The sequence below is a fragment of the Brassica napus genome, chromosome A3, assembly GCF_020379485.1.
Source record: "Brassica napus cultivar Da-Ae chromosome A3, Da-Ae, whole genome shotgun sequence".
In the NCBI taxonomy this organism is placed as follows: Eukaryota; Viridiplantae; Streptophyta; class Magnoliopsida; order Brassicales; family Brassicaceae; genus Brassica; species Brassica napus.
In genome coordinates, this window is record NC_063436.1 from 30,727 (window position 1) to 49,250 (window position 18,524).

Consider the following 18,524-nt stretch of genomic DNA (forward strand, 5'->3'; position numbering starts at 1 on the left):
GTTATTTTTAATAAAAAATATTTAAATATTAAATTTTATTGTTATTTTTAATAAAAAATATTTAAATTAATAATTTTTAATATTATTAATATTATCCGCGGGTCTAGCGGATCACCCGCGGGTTTAAGCGGAGCGGGTGCGGATTTCATATTTTCTTCTTGCGGGTCAAACGGGTCAAATTTTTTGAGTAAAAAAAATCAGTTTACCCGCGGGTTGGCGGGTCAGCAGGACGGGTTTGACCCGCAACCCAGCTCTAATGGTGAGAGTAGTAGACTAGAGAGTAGAGACAGACCTCACCACACCATCTTTCTTTCTCAATCTCATTTCTTACTCAACTGGCCCAACTAACAAAGCCCATTTTCTCAATCATGTCTTGAATATTTGTTTGTAGCATATAGTCCGAGTAAAATATTCAATATTAGAAGCAATCATTTAATAGAGCTTAAGATTATTTGGCATGCATTTTATATGTGTATGTTATAAATAATTTCTATCTGATTTAAACTTTAACTTTTAGTGTTAACACTCTGATAAAAGATGCCAAATGAATTTCTATCTTTTAATACAGGGTCACCGTTGTATTTATAAAAATCAATAATACAATTATATCTCAATTGGTCAAGGTTTTCTTTCTTGAGCTTTGTAGTTGGTTTCCAATTGCCGAATCTGAATAAAAAATAAATATGTCAGGGAAAGAGATGAACCATGCAATACGACAAAAAGAAGGTATCCGTTAAGCGCCTAAACCAATTCAAATTCAAATCTATATAAAAAAAAAAAAGAAGAAGCATATATCCTTTATTATTTGGGGGCTCCTCCTCAATAGCACTGCAAAGATAGAGAAAATGAAATCATCAGGTCGAAAAGCTCTCCAGCCAAGAAACATCTTCAACGTCCCAGCAGCAGATACGCAACTTCAGCTGAAAAGGGCCAAAGCTCCTCCTCCTCTTCATGATGATGCCAAGGATAATCTTGTTCCAGTTCCACTTCCTGTTGTTGAATCAATGGACGCTTCCCTTGCGGAGGAGCTGAACGCCTTCAAGAAGAAACTCGAGAGGTTGAGAGAGGATCGGGAGAGGACTGAGAAATTGCTGGAGGAGAGAGACGGGGCCTTGGACCTGAAGATGAGCCAACTCCTCCAAAGAGGAGAGATCCAGAAAAGCCTTGAAATCCAAGTCGATCGTCTCTTTAGATTGAAGGAGCTCCACTCTTATTCCTCCGTAAGCAAAAATCTACTCCCTCTCTCTCTCTCTCCAAAATCCATTTATTCCCTAGACAAGATTTTGCTTCCATTTCTCAAGCAAACATTAATCGATTTTAATGTTTCTTGGTCAACAGAAAATTTTACCAGTCCGATCTCTGAGAGCGAAAGAGCAGGAGAAGAGGAAAAGCTTCAGCTTCGTAAGCATGCCTATCTTATCATTTTAATCATCCTCTCTCCATTTTTCTTCTTGTGTTTGTCAACACTTTTTGTTTCCATCTAGAATTTTCAGGAAAGAGCAGATGAACCGGAAGCAGACAGCAGAGAGATCGCAAGCGACTTATCAAAGGAAGCAAACTACTAGGCGGCACAGACCAACAACCCCCACTTTCCTTTGATGATTTTGTCTTTGTCTTTAAGAAAAGCTTTGTTTCTGTAATTACTGTCTCGTTACTTACGCCTTTTTATGCTGGGCCCCTTCTCATTTCATCCACAGGCCCATTAAATTATTCACTCAGAAGATTTCTTAAAGTATCTGTATTTGAAGAAGTATATCTTATAAAAGTAATAATATTTTACTAAAAAAATAAAAACTATACCTGTATAAGAGACTTTCATAAATCTTCTCGATAAATAAATTATAAAATCCCCTATATATTAAAAGAGAAACATTTGAAAGATTATAACCTTAATTTTATAATAATTAAAAAAAAACTTTATGTTTAGATGTTACTTAATTAGGTAGTTAATTACATTCAATTGAAAAATAAGTAGGTCTACATTCGATTTTTATATGTCTCTAAATACATTCGTTGGTCAAACTATATGATATGATATGATATTTACGATAGAAGCATTTATGATTGTTCCGCTATATATAATTATTATTTTATTTTCTTTCCTTAAATAAAACCTACGAAATTACCATAAATGACTAATATATATATATGATAATTAATGATTTAATAATAAATATTTGATAACAATTTATATCTCTTCCATCATTTTTTGTTTAATTTTATATTATTAAAATAAATTAAACAATTAAATTAGCTATAAAATTAAACTTTAGATTTTTTTCGTATCTTATATAATAAAACAGGGTTTTCTCTCACCTCCTGCTGCCACGTCACTCTGGAGAGATGGGCGTTTGGCCCCACGTGTCGCACACCAGAGCATTTGCGTTTTTTTTTTCCAGCCGGTTTTCGTGTGTTGTTCCTCGCTCTTTATTTCTTAGATGAATTGAATTGTGTTTCAAAGGCTTTAAGTTCCATTTGGATTCATTGTGTGGGCCCATCATTATACAAGAATCTCGGCCCGGCATGTCTTCTAGGGCTGTCTTAGCGTCTTCATGGTCAAGCTAAATAGTCGGCGCCGTAAACATTCAGGTGTTCATGGTTTCCGAAAGAAAAATCTGTAACCTTTTCCCCTCTCTTTAGCTCCACCATCAATCCAGTCGCTAAACTACACTCCACCTCCCCTCCCACTCACTCCATCTCCCTCCACCTTTTCTGTAAACCGTCGATGTCGTATATATAACATCTTCATGCTGCAAAGGAAACTCACAGTTTTGGCATCTCCCTGTAAGTTTAGCATGTCAAATAGGAATACGAAAGGTGCAATCTTGTGTCTTCTTTCTCAAAATCAAGTGGAGAAACAAACGAAATTTGTCTGAATCAGAGGAGAGAGAAATTAGCCATGCAATTCTGAAATATCTCATAAGGTACAATCTTGTGTCTTTTTCTCTTTATAAATATGTTTGTAAAATTATATTTTGTATCTAGCTGATTGGGTTATAAGTTATAACAGAGCGAGGAAGATGACGAAGATGACAAAGGAAGTGGCGAATGGAGTGCTGCTCTCTGGGGTTATAGGTTATAAAAGTATATGGTTTCTTCTCGAGCTCAATGGTTAATAGCACGGTCGGTGAGAAACTCTTTCATCTTCTTCTTGGAGAAATGATTCTTGCAACACTTGATGGATTCGTAATATTATCCTACTAATATTATATCCATCTTGAACCTGAACTCTGTTTTGTGTGACAGGCTAGGTTTTTGATGTTGTTGAAGTAGCAGGAAGGAACGTTATGAAAACATCTTCAACCTATCATGACTACTGAAATTTGTGATCACATGTAAGTAGTTTTTTTAAATATAATACAAAATCCATTGGTGTGTTCAGTGTTATATTGATCGGATGATTAGCGTAATTAATATGATTTTGTAGGTATGGAGCAAAGACATCAGAGGTGACAAACGCAGGGCTTCGAGCATGAGAGTGTGCCCTTGGAACGGCTTGAACAGTTTTCAAGATCAGACAATCTAATATCCCAAAGAGTGCACTAAATCCATCATCCCTGGCTAAAACCGCAATTAAAACGGCTTTTAAAGAAAATAAGAAGGGGAAAAAGAGTCTAAGTAGATGTTGTGTTGTTTGTACATCAGTCTCTTTGCCTTAGTGCAGAAGCAATAGCAGATTAGAAAGATTACGGTTTTGGTTTTTGTTGTCGGGGCATGTAATTAGCCTTCTTTGAGAATCAATAGTTATACAAACATTGATACATTTTGAAAATATTGGGTTTGATTGTCATCATTTTCTTAAATATTGGGTTTCTTTGAGTAGTGAATGTTCTTTTTGTTGCTCTCTTTTAATGCACCCGTTGTTTTAGGATAAGCAAGTCAACGTGATGTTTTTTTAAATTGTAGAGAAATAATTCAACTGTTCTTTGCAGCATGTCAAATGGGAATACAAAATTTTTTTGCCACTAACGCATGTTACTGATTTCGCTTCCTCAAAATTTTGAATCTAATCAGGACTATGATTCTTCAAGATTCACAACCTACATATGCACCCTGTAAAAAAAGGACGACGTGCATTTAAAACTCCAAGGCAACCATCCGGCATTTGCCTTTCATGATTAAAACCAAGCTCCCAAGTGGCAATGTTACATTAAGATTTACTAAACCCTGAAATTCATATCAACACACAACCTCCTAAACAACTACAACTCTATCTTACTATCGTCCACTACCCATGAACTAAAATGTCTAGAAAAACAAATATAACAACAAAGCTTTCCCAACTAAAACCAAGCAACTACAACTTCTAGCCGCAAGATGATCACAAAAAAAACACATACATTTACATGTTATCCATTTGGAACATTAAGTTTACTTTATGTTTTAAGTTCAAATATATTTACTTTGGTGAAGCCATCAGTTATTTATTCTATTTGTATTAAATCGATAAGCGAAACCATTTATGCAATTCCTCTTTGACCAAAGCAACTTCAAAATAAAATAATACACTACTATCACTAATCACTATCAAATTGATAAATTAAAAAAATTGAACTCAAATAAAATATATAAACCCGGCGCTACTATCAAATGGATAAAAAACTAATAATTTTGAATTCATTAGAGAATAAAACATACGAACCCGGCGCGTAGCGCCGGAATACCACTAGTATGTTATATTTTGAATTTAAAAAACGAGAATAAAAGACTAAAACTATTAAAATTATTATGTTAAAAATTAATGATCAATGGTTTAACATTTTTATTATAAAAAGATACACATGATTTTAAAACCATATGAGTAAAAAGTATCATTCAATACTAAAACAAATATATATATAGCATTAAACTATATACCATATAAGATTACATAAATATTTTAATTTCAAAAATTTCAATGAATTTTCAAGAACATTTATAAATTATAAACTTATTAAATTTTTCACATTGAAATTTTTTGTTATCAATGATTTAAATATCTTAGTTCTTTTTTTTTAATTTTATATTATTGAAAGATATTACACAACCGGTAATATGGTTTTTTTTGTATATACCATACAAACTGAATGGATGTGATTTTATAACCGTAGGATTTGGATATGGTTTGATTTATAACCGATAAAACTGAAACATGTAAATATGTATATATTTATTAGGACGCATGAATATCTATTTGTTACATGAGTTGAACTATAATTATAATTTGTAAATCACTTGAATCACTTGAACTATAATCAAGTAACAATTGACTACAACTAAGGATTCTTATTTTCTTACTCTTTTTTTGGATCTTTTTGTTTTATTTTAACAGTAACTAAATTGAAGTAAAGATTATAAATTTGATGGACAACAATTAGTTAAAATTCTTTACAACTTTTTTTTCTCTTTAAACAAACAGAGTTGTGTTCAATCGAAGACATATTAATTTGATGAACACTAAATATGGAAGAATATAAAAAAATTTCTTTCATGCTTCTGTTTTTTTTTCTTCAAAATTTAGAGCTTTGATATTAATTCTAGATTTGATCATTTTATTAGATGATAGAAGCCTTTTTTGTTTTTTATTCTTTTATTTAAATATATAATATTTTTTTAATAAATGACTTTTTGACAATATGACTCTAAAATTCGTATAATATATAATATAATCTCAAACTAAATAATTATGTTTTTTGGTATAAAACTGAATAAACTGAAAACCAATGGTATATAAACCAAATCGAACCGAAGTAAATATGGATTTAGAATAGTAGTTATATTTTAATAATCAAAATACCAAAAAATTGAACCGAATCGAAATCCGATATCCGGATTAAACATCCCTAATCCAAATGAACCCCAACTATTGTTTCATTTTCCAAAACATAATAAAAATAACAACTTCATTGCAAGGTGCGGATCTTATCATAGTCAGTAAACTGAAAACAAGCTGAAACCTATCTTTATATGTTGAATTGACGAAATTTTGAGAAAGAACCCTCGTGTTTTTTCGAGATACTCAATATAATATTTTATTAATTTTTTTTTAATTTTAATGTTTTGAGAATCTTTGTGAGTTGTTCTTATTATCAATCAATTCCAATAAATCTAATTAAAAATTAAGGTTTAAGTTCTGAAATTTAGAAGTTAGCATAAATACAGAGAATACTTTTTCGGTATGATCAAATAGAAGGCCACGCAAATCAAATTATATGAGCTAACATTATGATTAAAAACACAATGAATAATTTAAAAAAAAAAACAACTAATAAAAGAAAAAGAAAATATATGAAAGCAATCTACAGCTTCAGAGACAAGTCTATCTCAGTATCCTTGCAAGTATCAGTCTCTGCTTGTTCTTGTTTCCGGCCTTGTTCCTCCTTAATCATATGAATGCTGCCTTCTAGGTTTGAAATCAAATTTTTGGAAAAAACGTCAGTGTTTTGGCACGAGAGGTGAGACAGGAGAGGGATATGGGAATTTATGTTATGCTCTCTATATCCTAATCGACATCGGAAGATGTTGAAGGGATAAGTCTTCGATTTACCAATGTTGGGATTGTAACGAACCCCAAGACCATACTGCGAGCGGTTGCTACTGCTGAAGAAATCACCACTTGGTGGGTACTGGCTGTAGAAGGAGAGCCCAGGATCGTTCATATCCATCTCTTTATGCCTTTTGGCCAATGATCGCTCTTGCTTGTGAGCGTTCTGGTGTCCTCCTAAGGCTTGAGACGTAGAGAACTCTTTCTCGCAGAAGGTGCAACCAAACACCCTCGCTTTAGCCTCGTTCTTCATCCCTTCTGCCTCTTCTAAAACTCCGAAACTAGAGTTTCTTATGCTGTCTTTGTTTAACAAGAAGCGAAACTCTGGCTCAATCGCAATCTTCTCTTTCATTTTCCCTTTGGAATCGGTTGAAAACCCCATCTCATTCGAAGACGATGAGATACTGTTGGAGGAACATGATGTAGTGAGGTTGAGTTCCATGGTCAAAGGAACAAAATAAGTTTTCTTTTGAGGTTTGTGTTTGTTTGTGAATAATGAGATGTGAGAGGAAAACGAGTTGGTTCTATTTATTCTTCATTAGGGTAAATCATTAATGTCTGAAAATCTTCATAATTATGGTAGAGAATCCCAAGTTTAGCAAGTACATTCAAGTAAACGGCTTATTTAGAGTATTTTTTGCCTTTATGCCTTCGATTCTTTAAAGGAGATTCACTCAAGATTTACGGCTAATTACTTTTCTGCTTTCCAATTCCGTTCATATAATTCTCTATTACCGTTTATCTATAATTTCAAATGATCAATTAATCTCACTATTTGGCAATTTATCTTAACTTCTGTCCGTTTCAGTTTACACTTTCTCTTTTTAAAAAATGTTTAAATGATGAATATGTCATCTTGTGTTAGGAGACATAACTCCAAGGGTTAGTTGTTTGTGAATCTGCAAACCAAGATTAAGCAAGTTGCATTTACTTATCTTTTTGTTTTGAATTTAAAAATAGAAACTCCAGTTTTAATTTTTATATTTAAAGATCCATTACATTTACTTTTCTCTATTTTGTATTTTAATGGAAATATTCACATTTTGTTTCCAAACACACAATAAAATTATTCAACCGATTTCTTATAATACGTATAATATATTTATCTAAGCTTAAATTTTTGAACTTTGTCAATATATGTGAACACCTGTTTTCATTCTCTTTTTAATATGTTCGTCTATGTTATTATTTTAAAATCACTAAAGACTAAAAATTGCTAAATTTTGTTAAAACTATCAATTATAATGTAATTTCAAACAGTTAGAACTTAAGAAAATAGAGTTAATCTTATTAATAGGCGTATAATCTACAGAAATTCACTGACACCATTATACAAATGTAAGCATGCCGTGCTTGACTATAGGCTGACCAAACACATGTTTGGGATCCTGATGTGTATAAGTAATTTAAGGATTAGTTTTTTTTACCAAAGTGTAGTTAGTTCTACTAATTTTTGTCCAATTCGATGCTACAAAGATCTTTAAACACATGCTAGCTTGGGTTCGATTTCTCTTTCCCATAAATTTTAATATTTTTTAAAAATAAGTCATCAAAACTTCAAAAGGCCAAAAATATATTTTGTGCTTGGGGGACCATAAAAGTCAAGCACGGCCCTGAGTGTAAGAGCATCCTTATCGGTGACTCTAATGACACCTCTTAACATTAAATGGAATAAAAGAAAATAAAAAAAAATAAAGAAAGCTTGGACATGCCTCTTGCGTAAAGGCCGTGAAGGCTTGCCTCTTAGTGCCACGCGTCAACTCTGGATAGGCTGTACGATCGGTTACGCGTTAAACGCGTTGAAGTCTCTCTCTCATTCTCTCTCTCTCTCTCTCTCTCTCTGGAAAGCTCTCTCGACGAAAGGCGATTCGCCGTCTCCTTCGGTGGATCATCGCGGCGACGTCTCAACCGGTGATCTCTTATCGTCGACTTCCCTGTCTCTCTCTCAGTGGTTCTCTCTGGCTTTCTCTGGGTGGCTCTCTCTCTCTCACGGTGGTTCTCTGTCTCTCTCTCTCTCTGTGGGTCTCCTCGAGGCGACGGAGCTCTCCTTCGGTGGCTCTTCTCAGAGACGTCTCCTTCGGTGTGTCTCATCGGCGACTTCTCTCTCTGTCGCTCTCTCTCTCTGTGGTTCTCTCTCTCTCCTGCTGGTTCTCCTCGAAAGGTAAACGGTTGTTGTGTTCCTCTTGATTATGCATGTCTTAATCATGTATATTCTTGGTCTGATCGGTTGTTTCCTATGTAGTTTGTCAGTACTCTTCGGATCAGTCTGTGGGTGGGTCATCTCGTCGAAGCTTTCCTCGGTGGCTCACTTCAAATTGAAAGGTAAACCGGATCTTCTCTTGTTTCATTACGGATGTGATTGATTTTTGTAGAACTTGTTATGATCTTAGTTTTAAAATTTTGAGATGTTTGATTCGGTTTGTGTTAATTAAAAAATTGGATAGATCAAATATGATTTGTGTGTAAGTTTGTTTCTGCTAAGACTTAATGCGATCAATGTTGATTTGCTATGCTTTAGATGTTTTGCTTAGATGTAGGTTATGGTTGTGTTAGTAATAACTAGGTTTAATGGATGAGGTGTAATAAATTATGTATCTTGTCAGATACAAGGATCGTCTAAAGGTTCCAAGGTTCATAAAGCAGAGGAGCACACTGCACAAATAAGGTTAGTGTTACTCTCTCATCTCATTGAAGAACCACATTGATGTAGTTTGTGGTTAGCATTGAATCGTGTGTAATTAATGAGTTGGTTAGAGTAAGGATATGGTTGTGTGATAAATTGAAGTGATGGCTAGCTAGAATTGTTAAGGCTTTCTGTGATTAATGTCGTAGATATATATCAAATCTCTTTGTTGGTTGTCATGAATGCATCTGAACGCACATTCCTCTTCTTCTTCTTTCTCGGCCTTCTATAAACTCACATTACTCCTTCTGTTTCTTATCATCTCCTTCATATCTTCTCCACTGCTCTCTCTATGGATTCTCATCACAGCCAGTCCTCTAGCTTTTTACATTTACTAAACAGTCAACAACCACCTATCAATGAAAACCCAACTCAGTTTATGAGTTTTCAACCTTCTCCCGACCTTGGAGGATCTGGTTCACGTGCAGAAATTGGTGAGGACCGTAAGCAAAGGACGAAGTGGTCAACTGCTGAAGACCTGGTCCTCATCAGTGCATGGTTGAATACCTCCAAGGACGCAGTAGTTGGGAATGAGCAAAGGGCTGGAACCTTTTGGTTGAGGATAACCTCTTACTATAATGCAAGTCCCAAGGTCGTTGGTTTGGCTAAGAGAGAGCTAAACAAGTGCAAGCAAAGGTGGGGGAAGATAAATGAAGGTGTCTGCAAGTTTGTGGGATGCTATGACGCTGCAACAAAACAGAGAACTAGTGGGCAGAGTGAAGATGATGTTTTGAAGGGTGCACATGAAATCTTCTTCAACGATTACAAGGTGAAATTCGCATTGGAGCATGCCTGGAGAGAGCTTAGGAATGATCAGAAATGGCGTGGGACTTACGGAAGTACTCAACAAAGCTCAGGTTCAAAACGGAAGAGGGTCGGGGAAGAAAATACTTTTAACCCATCACCATCTACGCCCAGTGTCAATGGAGAGAATGAAACAAGGCCTGTCGGTGTTAAGGCAGCCAAGGCAGCCACGGCGAAGGGTAAAAGATCACTGGTTGAGGAAGGGAATAATCTGCAACAGGTGTTAGCTTTGAAGCGGGAAGTTAACAAGTCCAAACTGCTTGACAGTTTGATCTCCAGAACAGAACCACTTACTGAATTAGAAGTGGCGCTTAAGGAAAAACTCATTACTGAGATGCTATCTATGTAATATTTTAAAATCATTATAAGTTTATGTGTTTTCTCCAGTTTTAATGTAACTGCCAATGTTTTTAGTTAACTCGGTGAAGCAAGTCGTTGTGTTTAATAATCTATCTGTTTCTTTTAAACTGTCAATGTCTAAATACTTTTTCTGTTTATTTTTGCTTTTCAGGGGTTCAAGTAACACAAATCCACAAATGGAAGCAAGAAAACCGATTGTCTGTGGCCTCTCAGCAAGAGGAATCATACCACCTCTCCCACAAGAAGTTCACGTTGCGGGTGTCACACCAGCTGGAGTAGAAGTAGTGGAGATATCAGATGAAGAAGAAGCCGACGTGGTGGAGTTATCAAGCGAAGAATACATGAGGTCTATGGGCTACTTGATTAGGGTGGAGGAATTAGAAGATGACATAGAACCTGAGGTCAGAAGGCTGTTGAAAAGGATGCATAAGGAAGAGAAGAAGCTGAGAGAAAAGAAGTTAAAGGTTTTGAGGTCTGGAATCAAGCTAGAGGAAGGAGAATCCTCACGGACTTCATGAAGACAGCTTGTACTGTCTCTTGTCTGGTTTGTTTGTGTTGTCTCTTGTCTTGTTTGTTTCTGTTGTGTCTGGTCTTGTTTGTTTATGTCACGGGAGTCATGAAGTTGTTTCAGTTGTGTCTTGTCATTTTAAGCTCACGGACTATGAGCTTTCTGTGTATCACGGACTATTAGTTTTTTTATGTCACGGACTATGAACTTTTTTATGCATTGTGTATGTCACAAACTCTATTTATATTCTTCAACTTACTCATCTTCTCTCCATCAGAAGAACAACAAACGCTTCTCTTTAAAAGACCAAACTCATATTTTCTCTATTATCCAAACGCCAGCCATAAATCAACAAGCTCAGCTTCTTTCATATTATCCTTAAACACCAAAGCCATATTTTCAAAACATGGCTTCTTCTTCTGAAAATACATTTGATGATTCGATTGATGATAGAATTGAAGAGCTCTGTGAGCAACATTTTGAGGAAGCCTTTGAGAATTTAACCTTTCTCAGTAATCAAGAAGAACGAAGAAAAAAAAGAAAAAAACGAGCTTACATCGAAAGACATCGTGAAGAGGGGCATATTCGTTTATGGAATGATTATTTCAGTGAAACTCCAACGTATCCTGAAAATATCTTCCGGCGACGTTTCAGAATGAACAAGCGATTGTTCATGCACATCGTTTCTCGACTCTCCAATGAAGTTCATTACTTTCAGGAAAAAAAAGATGCTCTCGGAAGGAATAGTCTCACACCTCTTCAAAAGTGTACCGCAGCAATCCGTGTCTTGGCATACGGTTCTGCAGCTGATACTGTCGACGAATACCTCCGGCTCGGTGAAACAACAACTCGGTTATGTGTGGAATATTTTGTGGAAGGTATAATATATTTGTTCGGCAATGAGTACTTAAGAAGACCGACCCCGGCTGATCTCCAACGTCTACTTGACGTTGGAGAGTATCGTGGCTTTCCCGGGATGATAGGAAGCATCGACTGTATGCACTGGGAGTGGAAGAATTGTCCCACCGCTTGGAAAGGGCAATATTCTCGTGGTTCGGGTAAACCAACGATCGTTTTGGAGGCGGTTGCTTCATTCGATCTCTGGATATGGCATGCCTTTTTTGGACCTCCAGGTACATTAAATGATATCAATGTTCTTGATCGTTCTCCTGTTTTTGATGACATAATCAACGGTCACGCTCCGGATGTCACTTTCTTTGTCAACGGAAGAGAGTATCATATGGCTTACTATCTCACCGATGGTATATATCCGAAATGGGCAACTTTCATCCAATCTATTCCTTTACCACAAGAGCCGGAAGCAGTTTTATTTGCTCAACATCAAGAAGCAGCCCGAAAAGATGTGGAGCGTGCTTTTGGAGTTTTGCAAGCTCGCTTTGCCATTGTTAAAAATCCGGCGCTGTTTTGGGATAAAGTCAAAATTGGCAACATTATGAGAGCATGTATCATACTCCATAATATGATAGTCGAAGATGAGCGAGATGGATACTATCAAAATGATCTTCGAGGGTTCCATGAACGAGAAGACACCGGAACTTCACATGTCGATCTCAGTTTTTCTTCACATATGCCTTCACATATCACCGAAATGATGGAAGCTCGAAATGATATTCGTGATAGACAAATGCATCTACAACTGAAAGATGATTTGGTTCAAAATATATGGTATAAATATGGACCTAGTCAAAACAACAACTGAGCTCGGATGCTTCTTTCAAGTTATTCCCGTTTTTTCCTAATCTTTTTTTTCTTTGTTTTTATTTATTATTATCTATATGTAAAATGTTATGTTTAGATTGTATTAATAAAATTTAAGTTTAACAAAATAATTTTTTTTTAAGAACCCGTAAATAAGAACCTTGCAATGGGCCATGTAAATTGTCCCAACTCTTAACTAAGACTCTTACCCTAACTTTTCAAACTTAAAATATTTAAATATAGATAAGAGTCCTTAAACACCTCTTAGGGATAAGGATGCTCTAAGACTCTAGGCTCTAGCTATATTTGTAACCATGCATATGATAAAATAGCTAGTGTCATTATTCTAGAATTATATTTACTTATATTAGAGATTAACTAGGGTAAATAGATAATACTATATGATTTATCTTTATTGGAACTATCGGTTGAAATTGGAATATTAAGATCAAGCCAGATTTGCTTAAAGACATTGATGATAATGTGTACTCGTAAGAACTATATTTTAAAAAATAAAAAATTATCATACAATTTCTATGAAACTATTTTTATATGAAATACATCATTGATATTAATTTTAGTATATTAAACCAGTATAAAATATTAAAAACAAGCCATTTTACAACAAATAATAATAATAAACAAATTACACCCTGCGCAGAGTAATTAGTTCCTAGTACCAAAACAAAGCAGAGTTACATAACGTGCTTTGACAGTTTTTGACAATATGAATCACGTTGGTGAATGGTGATGATCTCCTATCCAACGAAGTATCTAGCGGATCCTCCAGTTTTAGTTCTCTCCTCAGCTTACGGCGTATGCAATTGGTGTCCCTGCAGGTCGATGATAAGCATGTGTACGATGAGGAGGATGTGCATTATTGTAGATACCATGTGTATCTAGTAATTTTTATCTTAGCACATAACTTGTAAGTAGCTGATGTTACGAATAGGGGGAGCTACTCTAATTGCTTGAAAAAGTAGCGTCACTTAAGAGGATTATCATCAATCATATGTAGCTGCTCATACTACTCTTTTTTTTGTGGCTGAGAATTATCTTAGTATTTCTTCAAGACCATCTGCCTTGCGTCTTTTTTTTTTTTTTTTTTTTGAATTGAATGTTAAATTTAATTAAAAAAAAAATACCTTTTACAACTTTTCATATCATATTTTTGAAATTGTAAAAAATAATAAGGATAAAAAATAAGCTTCTATCCCAACTCTCTTTGACTCAAACCACATGGCCATACAATCTTCATAATCTCTATCACCCCTCCTACGGATAACGCTAAACTGATTTCTCATAGCCTTATCCAACCTCTGAATCAAAACTGGTGCGGTAACAGCAGATTCCCCATGTCTCCTCTTGTTCCTCTTCCTCCAAAGTGTATGAACTGTTAACTGAATGGCATATCTCACAGTGAATAGCTTTAACTTTATCCCAACTCGAGTCAGTTATAAGTCGAGTAATCCTTTCCCAGCGGTCCGTGTATTGATCGTTCAGAACACGCTTCATGAGAGCTTCCCATACCTGTGAAGAGTATGAGCATTCTCTCTTGACAAATGACTACAAGTTTGTTTATATATAATCTAGACGTCGTTTTTCTCGCCTGTTTAACCACTAACTTAAGTATTTGGTAACAACTTTGACCCCCCAAAATGTATTTAGTTATAACTGAATATGTGTATTTAATCGTTCAATATAACTTTACTCACAAGAGTGGTCCGTAGTGATGTTACCATTATGATATTATAGTTTTTGGATGTTGAAGCAAAGTAAGTAATAATGAAAAATATTTTTTTATTTTTCATAGTTTAGGGGCATGAGTATGACACTGAAAGAAATTAATGCAATGAGAATGGACTGACCATGGGGATGAATCAGTTTTAGGGAAAGCAAGGCCCGGAAGTGGTATGTGGAGCACATGTAAGATGCATGGGTCGTGCCTCATTTAGTCATACTGCTTTCCTATTTAATTACAAAACCCCAGTTATTCAATTCATATTGTTTTCATCTACGGCCCTACTCATAAATGCTTCTCCAGTATCCACACACATATTTCTCTTTTATATCAACCGATGGGAGCGTCTTCGTGTGCAAGTAAATGTTCATTTACACCCGATTTAGGTTATACATATTATTATAGACCAATCGTGATTGTTATTTACATGCGATACAAATATCTAGCGTTATGCGCAACCATAAATGTGGAATTGTCAAATTCTAAGAAAAATAATTGTGAATTTTCAGTTACAAACATCGTCAATAAGGAAATGAACAAACGCGAATTAAACTCAAAGAAAGTAAAGAGCAAAACTAAGTCAAATATATGTTTTAGTGTTTGTATATTATTAAGTGAATGAATAACTTTACAATTCTTAAACTCATCTAACAATACTAAAAGGGGAATATGAAGCCCTCTTAGCATGTCCATGTCAGATGAAAAAATCAACCACTGATATTGCAGCAATCATCCATGTCATCTTTGATTAATCAGCCTATAATTATTCACTAAACTTCCACGTCGGCTAATATTTCAACAAACAAATGACAATCTGACGAGGCCCATCTCAGCCCATCACCTTCAAATGAAATTAATCTACTTTACGTCATTCTCAGCTTCATTTTCATCAGCTAACCCTAGCAGCCGTAGAATCAACCCCACATATTTTAATGTAAATCAAGTCAGAGAATTCAATTCCGTCTTTATTCTTATGTGTAACGTCGTCCTCTAACTCTCGGCCATCAAAACTCCTCAAAACCTCACCTTCCATATGACACCCAAACGCCTCACCTCCAACCAAACTCATCATATATATACTCCCATGAATCTCAAGCCTCCCCTATTTACCTATTATCTTACTAATATCCCAGCAAATACACCGCTTCAATGGAAACAAATCCATCGAAAGGAACACCAAAATCCCGGCGATGACTAGCAACGGTTCCATTGATAGAGAAAATGGATTTGGGGCTCCAATGCTCGATCGAAATTGACGCCAAATTCACTGGCAGGTTAATACTAGCGATTAAAATACGACTCGAGCTTAGTAGATCAACCTACGGAAAAGACATACCGAAAACAGGTGCTCTGTTTTATACTCTAATCGCACTTTTTTGAACTTTTTTGAAATCAAGGAAGTGTTTTCATTGCAATCACAGTTTTGATGTTTTGTTATCTTTTTGGGTTGGGCTCAAACAACATATATTTTCCCTTTTTGTAGGTATTTTTCTGCCTGATTTCAGATCTAGACGCTCATAAATGGCTCCAGTTTAAGCTTCAAGACACTGCTACAGATTTCCACCCGACCAAGTTGTTAAGGTATCTGCTCTTTCTTTCTGTGATTTTGAACATTTATTAACTAATCTGCACCCTGGTACTGCATTCCAAGTGATTTAGTTTATTTAGAAGTCTAAGCTTATTTACGTATCTCCATGATGTGGGCGTTCTTCCATTAATATAGTTAAGTTATGTGTTTTTTAAATGCAGTCCAAGTGTTCTCATACTTACTTAATGGATTATGGTGCAGTTGTTGCTGAGCACTATTATTGGGTTTTTCATCAAACTTCTAATATGTCTGAACGATTCATCAGTTTCCACTCTGTGGCCTATAATCAGGTATGCTCTTGATTATCTATTCTCCAGAAAATTGAGAGCACTCAGAGTTGTCTTCATCTTGAATCTGTTTTTTTTTCTTGATGTCATGGTTTTGTTTGGTGCTAAGAATATATCTAAATGTGTAGGTGAATCTAAGTTTGAGCTGGAAGCTTAAAGGAGATGTATGCCATGACTCAAAACTAAAACTGTCCATGCCTCAAAAAGGGTTTAAATAAAGGCCATCTGACCCTTGCTTTTTTGTTGTTTGTAGGAGTAAAAGCACCTCCAATAGATTAGGAGATACAAGGATCCTGATTATACTAACTTCTTACTATCGCTGAAGCAGCAAGAAGAAGAGAAACAAGAAGAACTTTCAAGGATTAAGGATTTTTGGAGGTGGTGAAGAGGATATGGTTCTACGCGGTGACCAGACCAACGGCCAGAAACCAGATATAGAGTTCCTGAAGAGGAAGATGATCTTTGCAAACTTGCGATGCATTGGGTGTTTTGGCTTCTGCTTATGTAAGTAAAATATGTCTATGTTCCACAACAATGAGTAAATCTTGAGGCTGGTCAAGAAAGAGGTACAATGATTATATGATCGTCTGGATAAGTAGTTTGCTTGATTATCAAATTGTATCCTACATTGAAGTCTGGCCCTCTGTTTCTCCAGATTAGAGTTCTATAACACGATGATCAAGTTGCTCAAGCAGTCACGCTTAGATGAAAAGCCTTATTGTGAGGAGGGACGCTTTCGCACCAAATCATCCTGAACAAAACCAGAAACTGAGACGTAGCAAATGGTGTTGGTAGCAACGGCGATGTTGTAAATTCATTAAGCAAGAGCCATATATTTATTTTTTAAAAATGTTTACGGCCAGAAGTAAATTCTCGGTTCTAGACTGCTTAATTTAAAAAATGATGCAGTGTTTACAATATATTACATTTGTTTATTATATCTTTTAGAACTGCTTTTGTTAGTGAAATTTTTAGACACAGTCGAAGATGGATGGAAACATGAATATGGGACCCTTAGGTAAGGGAAAACTAAAGGAACATACACATTTTCTTAGAAACATCACAATACGTGGTTTGTGGGTGGACATTCCGATTAATTACTTCGGTTTTTGATTTCTAAATGAGTTTAGTCAAAATTTATAAAGAACTATATTAGTGCAATCAGGAGAAACTATATAACTGTCCGGCTAAGAAGCACGTGAATGGCTCGACAAAAATCCTTACGCGTTCAGTATTACTTACTGTAGTTCCCACACATGTCAATTCTTAACCGGTTCCACAATATCATCAACATCCGTCACTGCAACAATCGTCAACGTTCATCATGGTTTGGCCATTGGTAACATTGTAACATGAACTTTGTTGTTCGTTTCAGCGAATCCTGCTTTAACCATGATAGTTTAGACTCTAGAGCTATGATGTGTTCTGATTAAGTAATTTCTAACAAAGGCATTTGAAATAAGCTGAAATGATATAATTTCATTGTATAATTCTCTGATTGAATTGCTAAAAACATAAGAATTTATCCATTATTTTATAATACGAAGATAAATATTCTACTCCTTAAAACTAAATTTAGGTCTAAAAGTGACTATATGATATAATTATATAGATTTAAAAAAAAATATTTGATTTTATTATTATTAATATCTTCATTTTAGCATCAACTAGACTATTATATATACATAAAAAAAATAGCAGGGTAAGAATTAAAATGATACCAAATGAAAAACGTTTAAATATTCATGTGAATAAAAAATAATTGATCATATTTTCAATTTTTATTTATTTTTTTGTTTGTAGGTTTATGTTTACCATCTTAAATATATTTCTGGATATTAAATACAACCAATTTTAGACGATACTATTTTTAACTTCATTTAGAAATTATTTTCTAATTTATATAGTTAAAATATATATTATATATTAATACAAATTATATGACTTTTAATTAAATTATAAATTTGTGAAAATAGAACTTAATAGAATCAATATTAAAAACACTGAAAACAAATATATAGATAAATAATATTTGATGACTAAACATTTCTAATCCAAACTTATAGTTATATAATATTTCAACATTTTACACATAAAATAATTTATTTTATAGAATATAAAATATCTATAATAAATAAAATTACATTATTCATATCTAATAATAAATATATTAATTATTAATATATATATATGTAAAATATGTTTTTCTCTTTTTCATTAAGCGATCTAAGCAAGTGGTGACATACTCTCCCACTCTTTATGCTCTTAACAAACATATAATTTTCTCAAAACAATGAAATTTGTTGGAGAA

At 34.6% G+C, this 18,524-nt stretch overlaps 3 protein-coding genes across 14 annotated transcripts; 2 read left to right on the top strand and 1 right to left on the bottom strand.

Annotated features, from left to right (window-relative positions):
• The first annotated feature begins 784 nt into the window (after positions 1-784).
• Positions 785-3,827, top strand: BNAA03G00120D. Of its 5 annotated transcripts, none has more exons than XM_048767770.1 (6): positions 785-1,220; positions 1,339-1,401; positions 1,494-2,924; positions 3,011-3,127; positions 3,247-3,335; positions 3,428-3,827. In XM_048767770.1, exons 1-3 carry the CDS (start codon positions 846-848, stop codon positions 1,563-1,565), a joined length of 510 nt encoding a protein of 169 aa, XP_048623727.1. In that variant the 5' UTR covers positions 785-845; the 3' UTR covers positions 1,566-2,924; positions 3,011-3,127; positions 3,247-3,335; positions 3,428-3,827. The 5 variants fall into 5 exon arrangements, with proteins under 5 accessions (XP_048623727.1, XP_048623718.1, XP_048623724.1 ...); XM_048767761.1 differs by having other exon boundaries at positions 788-1,220; positions 1,485-2,924; positions 3,002-3,127; XM_048767767.1 differs by having other exon boundaries at positions 788-1,220; positions 1,485-2,924; positions 3,002-3,123.
• Positions 3,828-6,200: 2,373 nt separating this feature from the next.
• Positions 6,201-7,182, bottom strand: LOC106442947 (zinc finger protein 1-like). Its single transcript, XM_048767774.1, has one exon. The coding sequence runs from the start codon at positions 6,963-6,965 to the stop codon at positions 6,279-6,281; it is 687 nt and encodes a 228-aa protein (XP_048623731.1). The 5' UTR covers positions 6,966-7,182; the 3' UTR covers positions 6,201-6,278.
• A 7,797-nt stretch (positions 7,183-14,979) lies between these two features.
• On the top strand, positions 14,980-17,168 carry LOC106358315. Of its 8 annotated transcripts, none has more exons than XM_048767777.1 (6): positions 14,980-15,683; positions 15,822-15,919; positions 16,088-16,216; positions 16,342-16,421; positions 16,542-16,717; positions 16,869-17,168. In XM_048767777.1, the coding sequence occupies exons 3-6, from the start codon at positions 16,112-16,114 to the stop codon at positions 16,871-16,873; spliced, it is 366 nt and encodes a 121-aa protein (XP_048623734.1). In that variant the 5' UTR covers positions 14,980-15,683; positions 15,822-15,919; positions 16,088-16,111; the 3' UTR covers positions 16,874-17,168. The 8 variants fall into 8 exon arrangements, 1 of the variants encoding a protein (XP_048623734.1); XR_007328438.1 differs by having other exon boundaries at positions 14,994-15,683; positions 16,128-16,216; positions 16,342-16,377; positions 16,467-16,717; XR_007328437.1 differs by having other exon boundaries at positions 14,995-15,683; positions 16,128-16,216; positions 16,342-16,377; positions 16,467-16,779.
• Positions 17,169-18,524: the final 1,356 nt, after the last annotated feature.